Source organism: Sebastes fasciatus, chromosome 3, assembly GCF_043250625.1.
Source record: "Sebastes fasciatus isolate fSebFas1 chromosome 3, fSebFas1.pri, whole genome shotgun sequence".
NCBI lineage: Eukaryota > Metazoa > Chordata > Actinopteri > Perciformes > Sebastidae > Sebastes > Sebastes fasciatus.
In genome coordinates, this window is record NC_133797.1 from 22,592,132 (window position 1) to 22,609,645 (window position 17,514).

The window sequence follows — 17,514 nt, forward strand, 5'->3', positions numbered from 1 at the left end:
GAGTAATGGGCTGCTCTGGCATCACAGAGAGCCTTCCTATATGTTTTAAGACTATCTTGCCAGACTAAATGAGATTCTTCCTGTTTGGTGGAACGCCATATCCTTTCCAGTTTCCTCGATGCTTGCTTTAATTTGCGTGTTTGAGGGTTATACCATGGAGCTGACTTCCTTTGTTTTACTAACTTCTTTTTTAGAGGGGCAACAGAATCAAGTGTGATTCGCAGTGAGTCTGTAGCACTATCTACAAGATGATCAATTTGGGTAGGGCTAAAATTAACATACGAGTCCTCTGTTATATTGAGACATGGTATTGAATTTAATGCTGATGGAATCGCTTCCTTAAATTTAGCTACAACACTATCGGATAGACATCTAGTGTACACACTTTTATCTGATGGTGTATAGTCTAGTAATAAGAATTCAAAAGTGATTAAATAATGGTCTGATAAAAGAGAGTTCTGTGGAAAAACAATTAAATGTTCAATTTCAACGCCATATGACATAACAAGGTCGAGGGTGTGGTTAAAGCGGTGAGTGGGCTTATGCACGTTCTGCGAGAAACCAATTGAATCTAATAAAGAGATAAACGCAGTACTGAGGCTATCATTATCAACGTCCACATGAATATTAAAATCACCTACTATAATGACTTTATCTGTTTTCAGGACTAAGCTTGATAGAAACTCTGAGAATTCAGATAGAAATTCAGAATATGGGCCTGGAGCGCGGTACACTATAACAAATAAAATTGGCTGTAGTGCTTTCCAGGTTGGGTGTGAAAGACTAAGAACAAGGCTTTCAAATGAGTTATAATTTAGTTTAGTTTTAGGGTTTATTAATAGGCTCGAGTCGAAGATGGCTGCAACTCCACCTCCTCGGCCGGTGTCTCGAGGAATGTGAGTATTAATATGACTCGGGGGAGTGGATTCGTTTAGGCTGACATATTCTTCCTGACACAGCCAGGTTTCAGTAAGACAAAATAAATCAATGTGATTATCTGATATTAAATCATTTACTAGTAGAGCTTTAGATGACAGAGATCTGATATTTAAGAGTCCACATTTAATTCTCCTGTTTTGTTGCTTTATTGCAGTGCTAGTGTTAGATTTTATTAGATTATTATGTTTAACTCCTCTTCTGTTTACTTTTGATTTAATTAATTTAGGTGGGGCAGACACAGTCTCAGTTAGGTTTGGGGTTAAGCTATGGGTGGGTAACTGCTCTAATGGAAGCGCAGAGAAGTGTGTAAGACTACAGCTCTGCGTCCTGGAATGACCTCTGGTTTGTCATGGATTTGTTCCACCAACAATCTTGGTCAGATTTCTGGATAAGAGAGCCGCACCATCCAAAGTAGGATGAATGCCGTCTCTCCTAATCAGACCAGGAATTCCCCAGAAAGGGTTCCAATTGTCAATGAAGCCCACATCGTTTGCTGGACACCACCACGACAGCCAGCTGTGGAATGACTTCATGCGGCTATACATGTATACAATCTATCCACGTCATCTTTTTTCTTGTATTTCCAAACTAAGTCGAAGAAGTCTGTCTTGCTGGAACCCCCCGATGGTGACGTATATAACATACTCTGATGCACAGGTTTCTAAGAAAAAGCTGGATAAATACTGTTGATGGTGAAGTGCCAGGTGCACTCATTTTTACCTGAGTGCACCACTTACTGGCAGTCACATCTCTCCTTTTAGACTCCCACGCTCACCCTCCAGGGGTTTATTATAATGTACTCCACTTCCTTGTTTGATAAAAAAAAAAAATAGAGGACACGCACCAGTTGTCTGTACTTTTGCAATATAGCTTTTCTTGTTCCGTGGCATATATGTAGCGCCCCGCAAGGTCCTTAGAAAGGAAAATTTAACATGGAGAAAACACATGCTAAATATTTTGCTAATATAAAACTGGCATTGAGTACAGCTCTTAATCACCACCCAAACAAAGCATAGCAGAAGAAAGCATTAAAAGGAGGGAAATTTATCATGGACACGCTTATGTTATAAATACATAAATCTACTAAAGAAAACAGGCTGTGACTGTGTGATATAAACCAGTACCATCCAGTATTTTAAATATGTTGTGTAAAATTCAGGTCATATCATCCACCGTGCCCAAAGCACATCACACTCCCCGTCTGTGTGTTTTTTTGTGCCCTCCTGAGGATCACGCTGAGCAGTACGCCTACCATTTTAATAGATGGGAAGAGGCCGCCAGCGCTAGCTCTTCAACACCTCCCATCCTCTAGTAGATGTTGAATAGTTCTCCTGCCTCCTGCCACGCACTTCTTATGACATATGACATATTTCTGTTTTTAGACACTTAAGACCTGATATTTCCTTCAAAATGATTTTAAGTGTGGCAAGGAGTTCATGAAAATGAATAAAACGGTTCTTGACACATAATCCTGTTGCTGGTGAAAGAGCGCTGTGTCTATTTAGACGTGGGCACTGGTGTAATTTCATTTTCAGGATCAGTTTTAGTAGATGTTAAAGGATAGGTCTGGTGATTTTGTTTTTCAACATTTTTCTCATTGTCAACAAAATCCCATGAAAAGACCAAAACTAACAGGCATTGCTTCTGTATCCAAAGCTTGATGTGGCCGTTTCCTCTGTGCCACAGACCTCCATTGTCCAAAACACATCAATGAGCCACACTGTTGCACTGGCTGACATGTTCCTTCATTATGATGCCGTATGCTGTGCAGATTGTAAAGCCTTTTGAGCCATGTTTGGGATTTTGGGCTTTATGAAATAAAGTTGACTTGGCTTAACTGTGATGGGCATGGTCACTGTATTTTGATTGAATTCCACATACACCGATCTGGTGTTAAATACTCGCTAGCTGACCAAATCCACAGCTGAAAATAGTCCCCAACAAATACACTTTTTATACCAAATGTGTGACTAAAAACTACAATGCCCAGCTGTTATAGGATATTACTTTGCTTCCTTTAAAGAATAAACAATATGTGCCTGTGACCTTTTTTTAAAGGTTCTCTATATTATATTCAGAGCATTAATACAGCAGCAGTTTTGCTGTCGTTTCCACTGTTAGCGCTGTCAGCACTGTTAGCCGCGAGCTGCCACCATGTTGAGAGCCGTGCGGAGGCAATGGAAATGCTCCCAATCTCGTATTTAGCACCTTTAAAATTGCAATTACTGATTCCTGCGCCACTTTGGGGTAGCATGAGCACAACACTGACATACTATAACCTTATAAAATAACCAAACCAGTGGCCAAGAACAACACTATGAGCGTGGTGAACCAAAACAGTAAAGATACAGGCTGGACAGCTAAATAAGGAGCCGAAATTTTTTATAAAGAGAAGCGCAAATTAGTGCATCTACTAGCGACACCATTCACACACAAGTGGTCCAATGATCTATTGTTAATATTGAATAACACTATAATATTGATTCTAGCCGTTTCAAAGATTTCCATCTGAGGTAGGAAGGAACCGACAGGGACTGGGTGCTGCAGACAAGTCGCAACAGTCTGAAAGTATTGAGACAAAAAACAAACAAACAGACAAACCGTTAAATTTCAGGGTCTAACTCCACATATTTGTTCACTTTTGATCGATATTGATTGTGAAACATGTGTGACATTAATGCCTGTTTGTGTGCATCTGTGTCCAGGTGTTGTACAGCGAGAAGGACCCAGAAGGTCCCCCCAGTGTTCAGGTGGCAGAAGGAGAGGGGAGTGTGACGCTGCTCCTCGGGGCTCTCCAAAAATACACGGTGTACGTGCTGCAGGTGCTGGCGTACACACGGATGGGTGACGGCCCACAGAGCAACCCCATACTACTCCGAACCAAAGAAGATGGTAGGATAACTCTCTCGCTCTCTCTCTCTTTCTGTCTCGGTCTGATCACACGACCTTTCCATCCAGCAGTTTTGTTCAACACTTTTTGCCTTTTTTTCTCACCTCTAGCTGTTTTTCACCTCTTCCCACCTCTGCTGTCAGCTCAGCCAACAGTCTTTCCCCCACTTCACTGATCATCCTCTGGGTTCAGCTCACCCCTCAGACCCCCTCCACAGCCCAGACATGGAGAACACACTGTGTGTGTGTGTGTGTGTGTGTGTGTGTATTTGTGTTACTGTGTGCAGATCTCCTCAGATACGACCATGGCAGCAACCCGGTCTGGTCTCCTTGAATAATGAAACACAAGCACACACACACTAAAAAAACACACACTCGCACCTCATCCTCTATCAAACAGTGTCACGTTTGAAAAGTTTTTCTCATTTCAGGATGAAACAAGAGCGGGGAAGTCAATTCCCGGCAATGTATAATGAACCTCCATCCTGTCTGTCAGTCACACACATACAGTACACACACTCACTCTGACATATATTTGGTGGTGTGGAACATGTACTTTTATCAGGAACGGCGTGAGGTTGAGAGAAAATTACATTTTCTATTTTGCGTCTTTTAGAAGTGCCTCTTAAAAATGTATAAGACACTATATATGTGTGTGTGTGAGCATATGCACATGCATCTGTGTGCCTTGGTAGCGTCATACTGATTTATTAGAGTATAAGTGCTTAATGTTGAGATACTCTCTTTCTCATGACAGTATTGAGTAGGGCTGTGTAATGGCAAGAATCTGGCGTTACAATACGTATCATGATACAGGGGTAACGACTCAATATTTTGCGATACTGTAAGCAAGGCAATATGTTGGGATTTTTTTAAATTAAATTTTAGGAAAACTGCTATAGTATAAAGAACACACCAGAAATACACCACTTTAGAAATGGAAAAAATAACACATTTATAGTGCATGCAAATAACTGCATGGTTTTTGCCCCAAACAGCATGGGAATAGCATAAAAATGGGCATGTCTGTAAGGGGAGACCCGCGATTTTTCTATAGGGGATACCTATAGAACCCATTTTCATTTACATATCTTGAGGTCAGAGGTCATGGAACCCCTGTGGAAATCACAGGTACTGCATTTAGAATAAAAATATGCTCAAACCATAACGTGGCAAACTGCAGCCCAACAGGCAACAACAGCTGTCAGTGTGTCAGTGTGCTGACTTGACTATGACTTGCCCAAAACTGCATGTGATTATCATAAAATGGGCATATCTGTAAAGGGGAGACTCGTGGGTACCCATAGAACACATTTTCATTCACATATCTTGAGGTCAGAGGTCAAGGAACCCCTTTGAAAATGGCCATGACAGTTTTGTGCGTAAGTTTGAAGCATTATTTAGCTTCCTAAGCTACTATGACATGGTTGGTATCAATGGATTTCTTAGGTTTTCTAGTTTCATATGATGCCAGTATCTTCACTTTTAGCTTTAAAACTGAGCCCTCTACAACCTCAGAAAAATCAAATAGTGGCCGGGTCTGACGGCAGGCCATCGGATTTTTGAGAGGTTAATTAAAAATCTCTAGTGTCTGGAGAATCGATACAGTATCGCACAACATGATACTCATGTGTATCGATATTTCCTTACACCCCTAGTATTGAAGGAGTTTTTTATGCTTGTTTTGCTGCTGCTCTTTGTATATATTATTACTGTTTCATTCTGCTGCCAACTCCCTTCTCTATTTTTCTCTCCAGTCCCCGGCCCCCCTGTCAGGATGGTGTTTCCAGAAGTTCGGTTGTCATCCGTTAGGGTGGTTTGGCAGCCACCCACGAACCCCAACGGCATCATATTAGGTACAATAACAAACACACACACACACACACGTATGAGAAACCAGATATTTTAGGACATTTAAATCATAATCCATTTTTTCACGCTTGTTGTGACAATAGATTTATTTTCAATTGCTGAAGGACAGAGTTCGGCTTATAGAGGAAATGAGTGAGCAGTTTTAAAAGTGCACACACAAACACGCACACTGCTGTGATCTTTCAAGGCAAGGAAGGAAGTAAAAGCCGTAAAATGGAAAAGAGCTGATTCTGTTTTTAGCTTTCAAATAAGGGTCAGCTCTCTCCACTTCAGTGCCGACGTTTGTTGGTGTTTATGTACGTGTGTGTGTGTGCGTGTGCGTGTGTGTGTGTGTGTGCGTGTGCGTGTGTGCGCGCACGCTTGTGTGTGTGTGTGTGTGTGTGTGTGAGTGTCAGTGATCAAGCTTGTACCCGGAAAAAGGGCTATTATAGCTGCTGAAGCAAGACCCCTTTCCTAATGCATGCATAGCCTCATATATAAACACACTGAGATTCACACATATCACTTGTTTCTGAAACTGCAATTCGCAGCAGTGAATCAGAGAGAACAGATTAATGAAGAGCAAGAGAGAGGCGAGAGGAATGTGAAAGCTGCTGAGCTGGAAACAGAGAGAACAGAAGGGGAGAGACAGCAGAGAGGAGATGTATGGAGGTGAGAGGAGGGACAGGTGTGTGTGTGTTGCACAAGGGGGAGAAAGGAGCAGTATTTGTCCTCTCAGTGGGAGAGGGAGTCGCGCAGGACAGTGTGAGTGATGTGTGACTGTATCGTACGGGGGAGGACATTTAGTGCGACACCACTCTGTGACAGAAGGATGAGTGGGAGGGCAAATCTCTCTCTCTCGATCACAGAGACAAACACAAGCGCGCAGTCCTGCTGTGTCCTTGCTGGGTACGAGGTCTGTGTGTGTGTGTGTGTGTGTGTGTGTGTGTGTGTGTGTGTGTGTGTGTGTGGAGACTATGCAGATACAAATAACTGGAGTGCACCGCTTTCTTTAGTGCTCATGACTGCCTCATTTCTCCTTGGGTTCTCAACCCATAGGGGATTGGCGCAGAAGGTGGACAGAGGAGAAACAAGTCCACAGAAGGTGCACAATCTAATTTGGCACAAATCAGTGAGGCATTTGTGTTTTCACGTGATCTCTTGGTGAATATACTACAGCCACAAGCTGCATCCCAATTCCATATTATATATTAATTATAAGGAAGTTTTGAGTATGTAGTGTGTTCATACACTGAAGTCACAAATATGAGTAGAGGAGAGCCGATAAAAGTAACACTTTTCAGATAAACGTCATTTTAAAAGATAACGTTAGAGACAGAAATTAATTTTCGTTGTGACCAACAAATCACAGGTGTCTTGTATCAATAACAAGTGTTATTTTGTATAAATGTGTAAATACTTCGAAATAATTTGACTTTGAACGGACGTTGTGCATTGTTACTTTGGACCCTGCCAATCGGGACAAACGTAACCCAACGGTATAAACTTGAATTGTTCATATATTATTCTTGTTTTTATTAAACAACGTCTGACAATGTCCTTGTTAATATGTGATTGCAAACATATTATGTCCTTATCTTAATAAAAAAAGATTAAATTTAATTTTCAATTTCATCAAATGTTTTACAACAACAGTATAACTGTAAAAGAAAATATAACAGTAATTCAGATTCAGACAACTTTACTGATAATAACACACAATTTAATTTCATTGTTATCTGTTACTTTCGTCCTGACAAAGACTCCTTACAGTTAAACCTGACTTGCGGCTATACTGAAAAACTCTGACATGTCAAACTTCAGGATGTGTTGAAGTACTAAATAATCTCTCAAATGATCATTATGACTCATAAAACAATAAACAGAACTTGTCATTGAAAAAAATACTGCTTGAGTGAATTTACTTTACGTGATCCACAACAGCTTTCCGGGTAAAACACCCCAACGTATCAACGTGGTTTTCCGCAGGTCAGTGTTGTGTGCTGTACGTTCTGACGTAGTTTGTCATATCAGACTCGTATGAACTCGGAGAAAATCACTGCGTTTCTTTTGTCCCGCGTTACTTTTGTACCGGCTCTCCCCTACTCAAAAAAGTCAGTATGCATACTTAAAAAAAACATTTTATTTTTGAGTGTGCTGTTGGTGTATACTGTTGTCCAACAAAGGAAACTCAAAGGAAATGTCTCTTTGTGAAGGTTAATTGGCAGTGGCATTTCAAAGTTGCAGTTTGATGCCTGTCGCCTCACATAAAGCATTACTACCTGTCAGCACTGTTTACCAAACAGATTTTTGTAGACCATCTGCAAAAATAGTATACTATTAAATAATTGTACAAGCTGTATGGGTAAAAAAACTACGTTCTACGTTGGCTCGTTGAACATCTGGTGTGTGTTGTGCACATTTAAACACAGAAATCCAAAAGCCGTTCTAGCAATTTATTAGTGTGGCAATTTAATCAGGGATGGATGGATGATTATTTTCCTGTACACAAGAAGGAAAACATAAAAAAAAAACACAAATTAGAACAGTAGCAGTAAACACAGGAGTAGATTAATAAAGCAAATCAAGTCATCATCATTCTCACTTACTTCAATTAATGCATTCATAATCTCAGCCTTAAGTACATCTTCAGGGCCTACTAAACATAAAATCTAATATAAATGCAGTACAAAACAATCCATTAAACACCAAATCATTTGAGATCATAAGAATGAAAAACCCTATTTAGACTCCCATGGATTGTCTCTTTGTTCATCATTCAGTCATAGTTTAGAGGGAAAAGGCTAACAAACCTACATGGAGGGGTTGAATATAAGCACCTCAGGGGTGGAAAGCTATCCATAGATTGAAAACGATGCTAATACTAAGCACGGATGCATGTGATTTAACATTATATATAATTTGTATGTAGTGTAGAAATGGAAGAGATGACGAGAGGGGACATGGAGTCATAATACATAGCAACCACCTGCAGTTGCTTCACGCTCTGCTCTGCAAGCTTTCAGCTCTGACGTACTTTGTTATACAGTCATAGTACTAAGAATATACTATCTCTCAAGCAGGCTTTGTAGTAGCATTGTGAGGTTTGTATTAACACAGACAAGCTCAAGGAGCATCTAAAAGCAAAAAAAAGCTTGTATAAATACACATTTTTAATGCATTAAAGGGATAGTTTGGGTGTTTTGAAGTGGGGTTGTATGAGGTACTTATTCATAGTCAGTGTATTACCTATAGTAGATGACGGTCGGCACGCCCCCAGTTTGGAGAGACAGACCGGAGTAGCGGCACCAGAACAAAGCAATACAGTGCAGTGGACGGGGACGGAAAAAAAGGTATTTTAGCTACCTAAAAGAAAAGCTCACCTAAAAAAAAATGTATATTCATTTAAGTGTACGGTGTATGTAGAATATTTTTCGAAGGCAAACTGAATTAAAAGTGAAACGTATCTATACTGTTTTTGTCATCTGAGCCTGCAGATCGAGAGAGCATAGATACATTTCCCCATCACAAAGGGGAAGTAAAGGGCTATCTGACGGCAAGATAAAGCGATGATAATATTCTAAATATATCGTACACTGAAATGGATATACATTTTTTTTGGATAAGGCTTTCTTTTAGGTGGCTAAAATACGTTATTCTGCCCTCCCTGTCCATAGCTCTGTATTGCTTTGCCCCACTTCAAAACACCCAAACTATCCCTTTAAAGGAACAGTGTGTAGCACTTGGGGGGATCTATTGGCAGAAATGGAATACGATATTAATAACTATGTTTTCTTTGGTGTTTAATCACCTGAAAATAAAAATCGTTGTGTTTTCATTACCTTAGAATGAGCCGTTTATATCTACAGTAGACCAGAACGGACAAACCAAACACTGGCTTTGGATTGGGCCATTTGCATTTGCCGTCGGCTACCGTAGTTCTCCTACACACTTGGCACACGGGAGGACTTTCAGTTGGTTGCAATCTGCAACCTCACCGCTAGATGCCGCCAGATCCTACACACTGACCCTTTAAGCTATGAAATATACTGTACGTGTCACATCTTTTCAATGCAAAACAGAGATGTGTTTTCACTAGCATGATGCAGTCACTTTGTAATACAGATGCAGCCTCGTGTATCTGATAGCAGCGGTGTCCTGATGATATTCAGTTCACAACATAATGCTTTGCTCTGACCCAATTGGCAAGAGGATTTGTTATCTAGCTGTTATCCAATAATCTTCCACACACTGCGTTCACATTAATATACAATCAGACTATCTGATGAGATTATCACTCACACAACCAGATTAGGCCCCTCTGAGCAGATTACCATCCTGACTGTTTTACCATGAACCTCCGGCACACACTTGTTTGTGTGTATTTGGTGTGCAATACAATCTTCATATTGAGAGCCTTTGTGAGTGGCCAGTGGCCTGTGGAAAGCTTGGTCGGGGATCAGTGGTTTCAGTGTATGTGTGTATGTGTTGAAGGGTGTTAGTGTTATTACATGGCCTACTGCACATGAGACAGAGAAACAGACACAAGCCGTGTACACTGCAGGTCACAGCCAAGGGGACAGAGGAGAGGCTGTGTTTTTATAATGTGTGTGTGTGTAGGGGAATGTCAGTGTGTGAGCTGTGACGTGTGAATTATGACTTTGTGTATAGAGTATAAGAGCTCCATACATACACAGGTACCAACAGCAAAGCAGCTGCATGAATCAAATCTCTTCAGAGCAGATATGGACATTTTCAGGAACGGCAGAAAAGTGTTTGTTTGTATGTGTTTCTTCAGTTGTGTGGTACGTGGGATTGTGTGGTTATGTTTTCAGGCATTTTCCAATCTCACATTGTGCTGTCTTTGATTCCTGTGGGCTCTGTGATCTAAAGTAGGCCACAAAAAACACACACACAGAAACACATTCACACACAATACTTCCACACAGATTTCAGCTGTCTTCCTCCTCCGTCTGTCTTTCCGCCTGTCCCTCACTAGGCTACCAGATCTCCTACCGCTTGGACAGCAGGGACCCTCAGCGATGGACCACAGTGGAAGTGGGCTCCAACGCTCGACAGTTCACCGTCACAGGACTCTCCCCTGAGCAGGCCTACGTGTTCCGACTCACTGCTCGCACCGCCGTGGGCTGGGGCGAAGAGCAGGAGGCCCTGGTTGTTACCACTGAACGCAGAGGTAGAGGACACACACATACACTTCAGCTTTACATGGTGTCTCGTTTGTTATCAGATCTGTTTCAGTAGCCATGGATATATTAATATCTAGTAGGAACCTGAACTCTCAAGCTGCCACAAAAACATGAGGTGCTGGATGTGTTTGTGCAGTTTGAGATCATATCTGAATAATGTCAGTACAGTATATAGTGACAGATAACACACAGAGAGAAACGGCTTGTGATAAAGGTCCCCACCCTCAATCTAGTCACCTGTATCAAACACTGCTTTCAGATATTTATTCATTGAAAACTTATTTTCAGCTTACAATGAAAGATATAGCTCTACATGGACACACATTTTTTTCTGCCAAAGATAGAACAGTGTTGCTTATTACACGAGAGATTTCCTATTTGTGTTTTTATATGTGCTCTTCTTACCGGTTTGAAGTGGGCAGGGCTCAGTTGGAAAAGGGTGATGTCACATTCTTCCATGCACCAATCACAGTGAAGCAATATTTGAATAGAAATCTGACGGCAGTGTGGGGTTGTTCACTTATGTTGCCAGCACTGTCAATCAAATCTGATCTAACCACATCCACGCAGTTCTGATGAAGCAGATTAACTGAATTTTTGAGAGTTTATCTCTTGCACTAGCATAGCCAAAAGAAAAACTATGTGTGCATCAGAAAAACTGGGTTTACCACATGATCCAGGGGCAGACTGGGACTGAAATTCAGCCTCGGACCTTAAGATGGAGAGGCCCCTTTTTTTAGTTTTAACACTAATACAGCCACCCCAGCTGCCACCTCAGTTTTGGACGATCTAATTAACAAAAGTGAAACTTCGATATCTGAGGTCAAGTGAATGCAGCAAGAGATGACGCTGCCGGCAGCCGCTCCGTTTTCCACCGGCCCCGGCAACTTTCTGTGAAGCCTCTCCCGGTCTCAGCCACACACAACGACTGCTCACGACTTTTTTCCTGCTAAATGTGTGTGTAGCGTTGCCAATTTCCACTAGTAGAAATATAGAACGTCTGCAGATGGATAGTGGCGGGTTGTTTTGTTTAGTAATAGTAACTCGTTTTAGTAAGGCTGCAACTAAAAATTAATTCTGCATTTGATTTTTGCGTGTGACAGCTGCTTCTTTGGGTGGCACAGGCACACCTTTGGCTATGCCATCGATCTCTGTCTTGATAAATATTACCTGGGGATGTTTTCTTAAAGGTAGGGTTGGTAAAGATTTTAGAAACCTTTTTTGTTATATTAGTTGAAATTCTCATTACATCCCGACAGCAATCAATAAATCAAATGCTCTGACAAAAAAGAGAAAAAAATCCGGTATCTGTGTCAGTCACAGGACTAATAAACCATCCAATCATTTCATTCGGCCCGAATGTAATGATTGGACGAGCGATCTCTCTGTCTACCTGCCTGCGTGCGTGCACTCTGCCCGTGTACTCATTGCGCGTCACTGGAGTCTTCCACAAGCTGCTAGCTTGACTGCTGTTAGTACTAACAAAAGCCATGTTCGTTGTTTACGTTCATAATGATAATTTTGGGAGAGTGGCTTTGGAGTGCAGCCTGAAGCAGCGGACTGTCAGTGTTGCCGACTTGGTGACTTTCTCGCTAGATTTAGGGACTTTTGGAGCTAGTGCTGCTAGCTACTTTCATTGGAAAAGAGTTGGAAACACTGGGCTCGTTTTTTTGGCTGGATCATTTTTAAAAATCTAGTGTACTCTTGCTGGTTTCTCAAGATCACTCACCCTGCCTTTAATGACATTCATGAATGTTTAATGTTGTAGCGAATTGCTTAAAAGCCTTTAATACCTTTAACAGGCCAGCAGCACTTTGACATACCGCAGCCGCAAAATGACTAAAGGTCTAAATGGAACAGAGTCGTCATTAATGTTATATTATAGTTTTCCTGCTATGCTGAGTCAAAATATCAGCTATGAAAAAAGCCCATAGGGACACACATTATGTGGTTGATGGGTCACTGATGGGGTAGTTTTGGAGACAATGAAGAAACTTTACACAAAGCTGCCATCTCAAGTGTGTGTACGCACTGAGGCACGCAAGATTAAAATTAAATGTCTTCTCTTTTCTCTCTTTATATCGAAAGAGATACAGTATGATTACATTCTGAAACAGTATTGAATCCCACACTAATGGAACAGTATAACAAGTGTGTTCATTTTGCTTCTATAAAAAAAAAGACTTTTCTACATTGCTGGATAATTCAACGAGAATAAGGGTGTCTAAGCCTGGAAGCTTTGACTAGTCCGGTAAATGTGCCTTTTTCATGCACCCCCACTGTATATAAGTATCATGTATCTCGTGTGGCATTTGCACCGAAGCAATGTAATAATCGGTAATGAAATTCACATTCAATTAGAATGATGCATAAGGAAATAAAATGTGTTAAATAAACCAGATTAGACAGGAAATTCTGTAAATGAGCCAATTTAAAGCAGGAGTGACTTGATTCATGTTATTAATTTTACCCGTGCTTTGCAAAATCTTTGCCATCATGAACGTCTATTGCAGGAGACAAGTACAACTATGTTGTGGTTATTTTCTGCTCTCTTTTCACTTTAACTTTCAAGTGGTCACAGACGATATTTCGTCATGTTCTACAGTAATGCCAGTGCAGGAAGAGTCTGGAAAGGTTAGCTGAAGGTTTAGCATTTAAAAATGTTATGATCTCTGCAGCCGTACTTAACGGGGTGTAATGAGTTGTGGTCGACGATGTGAAGTCCTCGCAGAGATAAAGTTAGAGAAAGCGAGTGAGGAGCTTCGGACGTGAAGCTCGGACAGATTATCAGTGCTTCAACAACAAGTAGTAGTTTGTGGTTGGACATGCAGAATCCTTTGTTTCTGGGCACTTAATATTAGCACAAGATAAAAAATAAAAAAAATGACCTTTTCGGTGCGGGAGATTTTACGTACAGAACAAGAAGAAATGACATTTAGAAAGTTCAGTGGAGGAAGAGCTGCTCGGCAGTAAATGTAGATATTGAAATGACCAGGTGTTAGCCCTCCTGCGGCGGCTTAATGAGAGTCGGGAGCTCCAAAAAAGGAGTCAGTTAAAAAAGGGAGGTTTGTTAAATCATCACAAAAAATCACAGATTATTAGACAAAAGAAAATTGTGGCTTTCAGTCTGTTGATATTTGTTGATTTAGACAGCAAAGACGATCAGCCTTTCACACTCAGCTGTCTTGCAACACATGGCGCTCTGCTCTGTTGTGGGCGGGTGAAAAATGCTCAGTTTGTAGGTGAGAAAGAGAATGAGACTGGCATTGTGTTGAAATGGCAGCAGTTGGAATGTCTGCTTTTTGGCAAAAGGAGAGAGCACAGGCCAGAAAACAAGATGTGAAAGCCATAAATCTTAGATTCTAAACCAAAGTAATTACTATTGATCAATACTTCTATCAGCACTCTGCAATTATAGTAATTTTGTCTTTCAGGGCAGCAGTTTCTAATTGCTAATTTCTTTTTTAACATTTCGTCTAATTTGAGCAGTCGCTGGCCTCATCGTAGGGTATTAACTGTGAAAATAACAGGAATTTCAACACACTCAAACACTGAATGTGACAGCCCATGCCGATGGCGAGATGTAGGAGGCTGAGCAGTGACAGTAACTCTCCTAAGACAGTTTTGTCTCTAAAAACCTGCAACAGAACAGAATCCTCCAACACACAGTCAGTGGCCAGAAAGGAAGAACTGATTTTTACGGTGACTTGACTTTTAAAGAGGTGAAGACGTGCATGAGCAGAGTGCACTTCTTTTTCCTTCAATTTAGAAACAAATAAAAAGTTTTTATCGTCCTCAGATTCAGAGGTCGTGGTGCTTTTATCTCATCTTGTCTAGACTTCTGCTCCTCTCACTCTCGTCCTGCTTCGATCAACTGCTTTCATGTCTTCAGAATGAAGCAGCGAGGACTTTAACTGACGTAAAGTGAAGATTCAGTATATCCCATACTTACATTTATTGGAAAGGAAGATTTTACTGATCACAATAATAATCAAAATTGGAGAATTTCAGGGGCTAATCTGCCATACATGAAGGCTACTGTGTGTGTTTACATATGGACCAGGTGCTATTTTTGGTTTCACTTCATGAAAGATGTTTGACTGAACGATGACAAGAGAAAATAACATACTGGAACAAACTGACAGAGGATGTCAAGGAACAAGTGACACAGTGTTAGTGAGGCAGGCATGAAATGGCAGTAGACGATAAAGTGGGCAAATACTCAGGAATCAAATTGTAAAGATAGATGTTTCTTGAAATGACTTAAACTTGGTGAATTGGTTTTAATTCCAAATTAACCAGGAGACACTAACTGAGGGCGTTTTCATATTAGGTACGATTGATCCGTACCGTGCCCGAGTACGATTGCCCCCCTCCCCAGTCCTCTGCCGCTCAGCTTTCACATTAATAACGTCGGTCCGTACCTGAGTACAATTACGTCATCATCCACGTGTATTTGTTTATGTTGAGAACAGCTGTTCTAGTGGCAGAGCATCGTAAAACACTTCATTCAAGCTTCACAGAAACAAAATAAAACGCACCAAAACCGTCGTCGTTGGTCTTTCCAACAATCACCAACTCTGGTTTGGTCGAGCCAATCCCTTATTTTTACAGAGTTTGATGTGAAAATGAACTGACTCTACACGTCGTTCCCCCCGCTGTCTCTCTCTCTGCCCACTGAGCAGAAAGGCCGTACAGTTCAGAGGACGAGATCGGCGCATGCTACGGGCAGATACAGATTTCGTAAGAGACCGGCGGGGTTGAAAAAAAGCCTGTCCTTTCAAAACTACTCGCTGACTGCTAATGTTACGCACGTTAAATAGCAGTCCCCTTCCGTGTTTTTGGTACAGTTGGTTTTCACACCTGATGCGAACCGTACCTGAGTACACATGAACTGTACTCCAGACCACCTTTTCAAGTGGACTTGAGTACGGATCTACGAGCCGTGGCCAAGTACGGTACGGAGTATTCACACAAATTAAACAAACTGGACTTTGGGGTCAAGTGTACTCGGTTCCGGGCCCGGGTCCCTGATGTGACAGCACCCTAAGACTCACCAAACAATTTAACATTACACGTTAACAAAACAGAAGGTGCCCGACCTATATGTTTACTAGGATGTAACAGGTTGTTAAACTGTGAGGCTTCCATCACATAAAATTACCATATTGTTTAACTGTATTAGCCACAAGTCATAAAAGTCAATACTGCAGATCCATCATACATATGCAATATAAGCTGAGTCAGTGTTGTTACATGTAGAGTTTTATGCTGCAGTGTTTGTCCTCTGTGAGCCTGACTGTTTCCAGTGTAGACTCAGGACTAAAGATGATTACGCTTTCATCCTCAGATGCTGCTTCAAAACAACAGGCAGGAAATTTTGTATCATCTTTTGAATAAAAATTTTTTCTGGCCACTCGGGGGCAAGGTGATATTGAGAATGGGACACCGATATGTTATTACCTCAAAATGTCGATGGTGAACTTGTTAGCAAACAGTTGCATATTTACACATCTAGCAGTTATGGAGAAACATTAGCATTCATGTGTGGTCTTGTTTGTGTCCACCTGAGGAATAAAAGTCCAATATGCACTCCCCTATTAGCTCTGTTTTTGGTCTCCACTGACTCCTGAGGGAAATATCTGTCTCTTTAGCTGCTAAATGCTCCACCATGTTCACCAGCTAGTTGCTAACTGTGTCTGTCTGCAGTTTGGTGATGGGAAGGTAGCGTACAGTGGAGTTTCAGCGCTTTTTTGCTGGAAACTACACTGATGAGAACGGTGAGAGTGAAAAGTCAAAACTGTAGAGTTGCGGGACGTAAAACCAAAACAGTGAGCTGAAAGATGTTAAAACACTGTAAGTTGTGTGATAACTCTCTGTAGACAGTGGGTCTGAAAAGTGAAGCCAATGCTGAAGTGCCTTAAACTTGCATTCTTTCTAATAGCCAGCAGGGGGCGACTCCTCTGGTTGCAAAAAGAAGTCTGATTGTATAGAAGTCTATGAGAAAATGACCCTACTTCTCACTTGATTTATTACGTCAGTTAACATTGTAAACATGAGTTTATGGTCTCAATTACTGCTGCAACGATTAATCAATTAATCGATTAGTTGTCAACCATTAAATTAACTATTTTGATAATCATTCAATCGCTTTGATTGATTTGATTAATTGATTTTTTTAAGGAAAAAAAAGTAAAAATTCTCTGATCCCAGCTTCTTAAATGTGAATATTTTCTGGTTTCTTTACTGCTCTATGACAGTAAACTGAACATCTTTGAGTTATGGACAAAACAAGACATTTGAGGACATCGTCTTGGGCTTTGGGAAACACTGATCAACATTTTTCTCCATTCTCTGACATTTTATAGACCAAACAACTAATCGATTAATACAGAAAATAATCGACAATGAAAATAATCGTTAGTTGCAGCCCTAGTCTCAATCACTAGTTTCAAGTCTTCTTCAATGCAGCATGATGTTCATTTATTAAATTATGGTCCCATTTAGAACCAAATAGAACATAAAGCAAAGTATGCTTTAGGGCGTGGCTACCTTGTGACTGACAGGTCGCTACCACGGCGTTGTCCAGTCTAGGAGTTGTCCATGTTGTTGTCTTGGAACTTTAACC

At 40.9% G+C, this 17,514-nt stretch overlaps 1 protein-coding gene across 4 annotated transcripts in view; it reads left to right on the forward strand.

Moving 5' to 3' along the window:
* LOC141764413 (protein sidekick-1-like) overlaps positions 1-17,514 on the forward strand; it is a 293,487-nt gene that overhangs the window by 244,238 nt on the left and 31,735 nt on the right. For all 4 annotated transcript variants that reach the window (XM_074629649.1, XM_074629650.1, XM_074629647.1 and 1 more), the window contains 3 exons: positions 3,645-3,831; positions 5,586-5,684; positions 10,679-10,873. In XM_074629649.1, the coding sequence (XP_074485750.1) occupies positions 3,645-3,831; positions 5,586-5,684; positions 10,679-10,873 (481 nt within the window). The remainder of the gene's footprint in view (positions 1-3,644; positions 3,832-5,585; positions 5,685-10,678; positions 10,874-17,514) is intronic.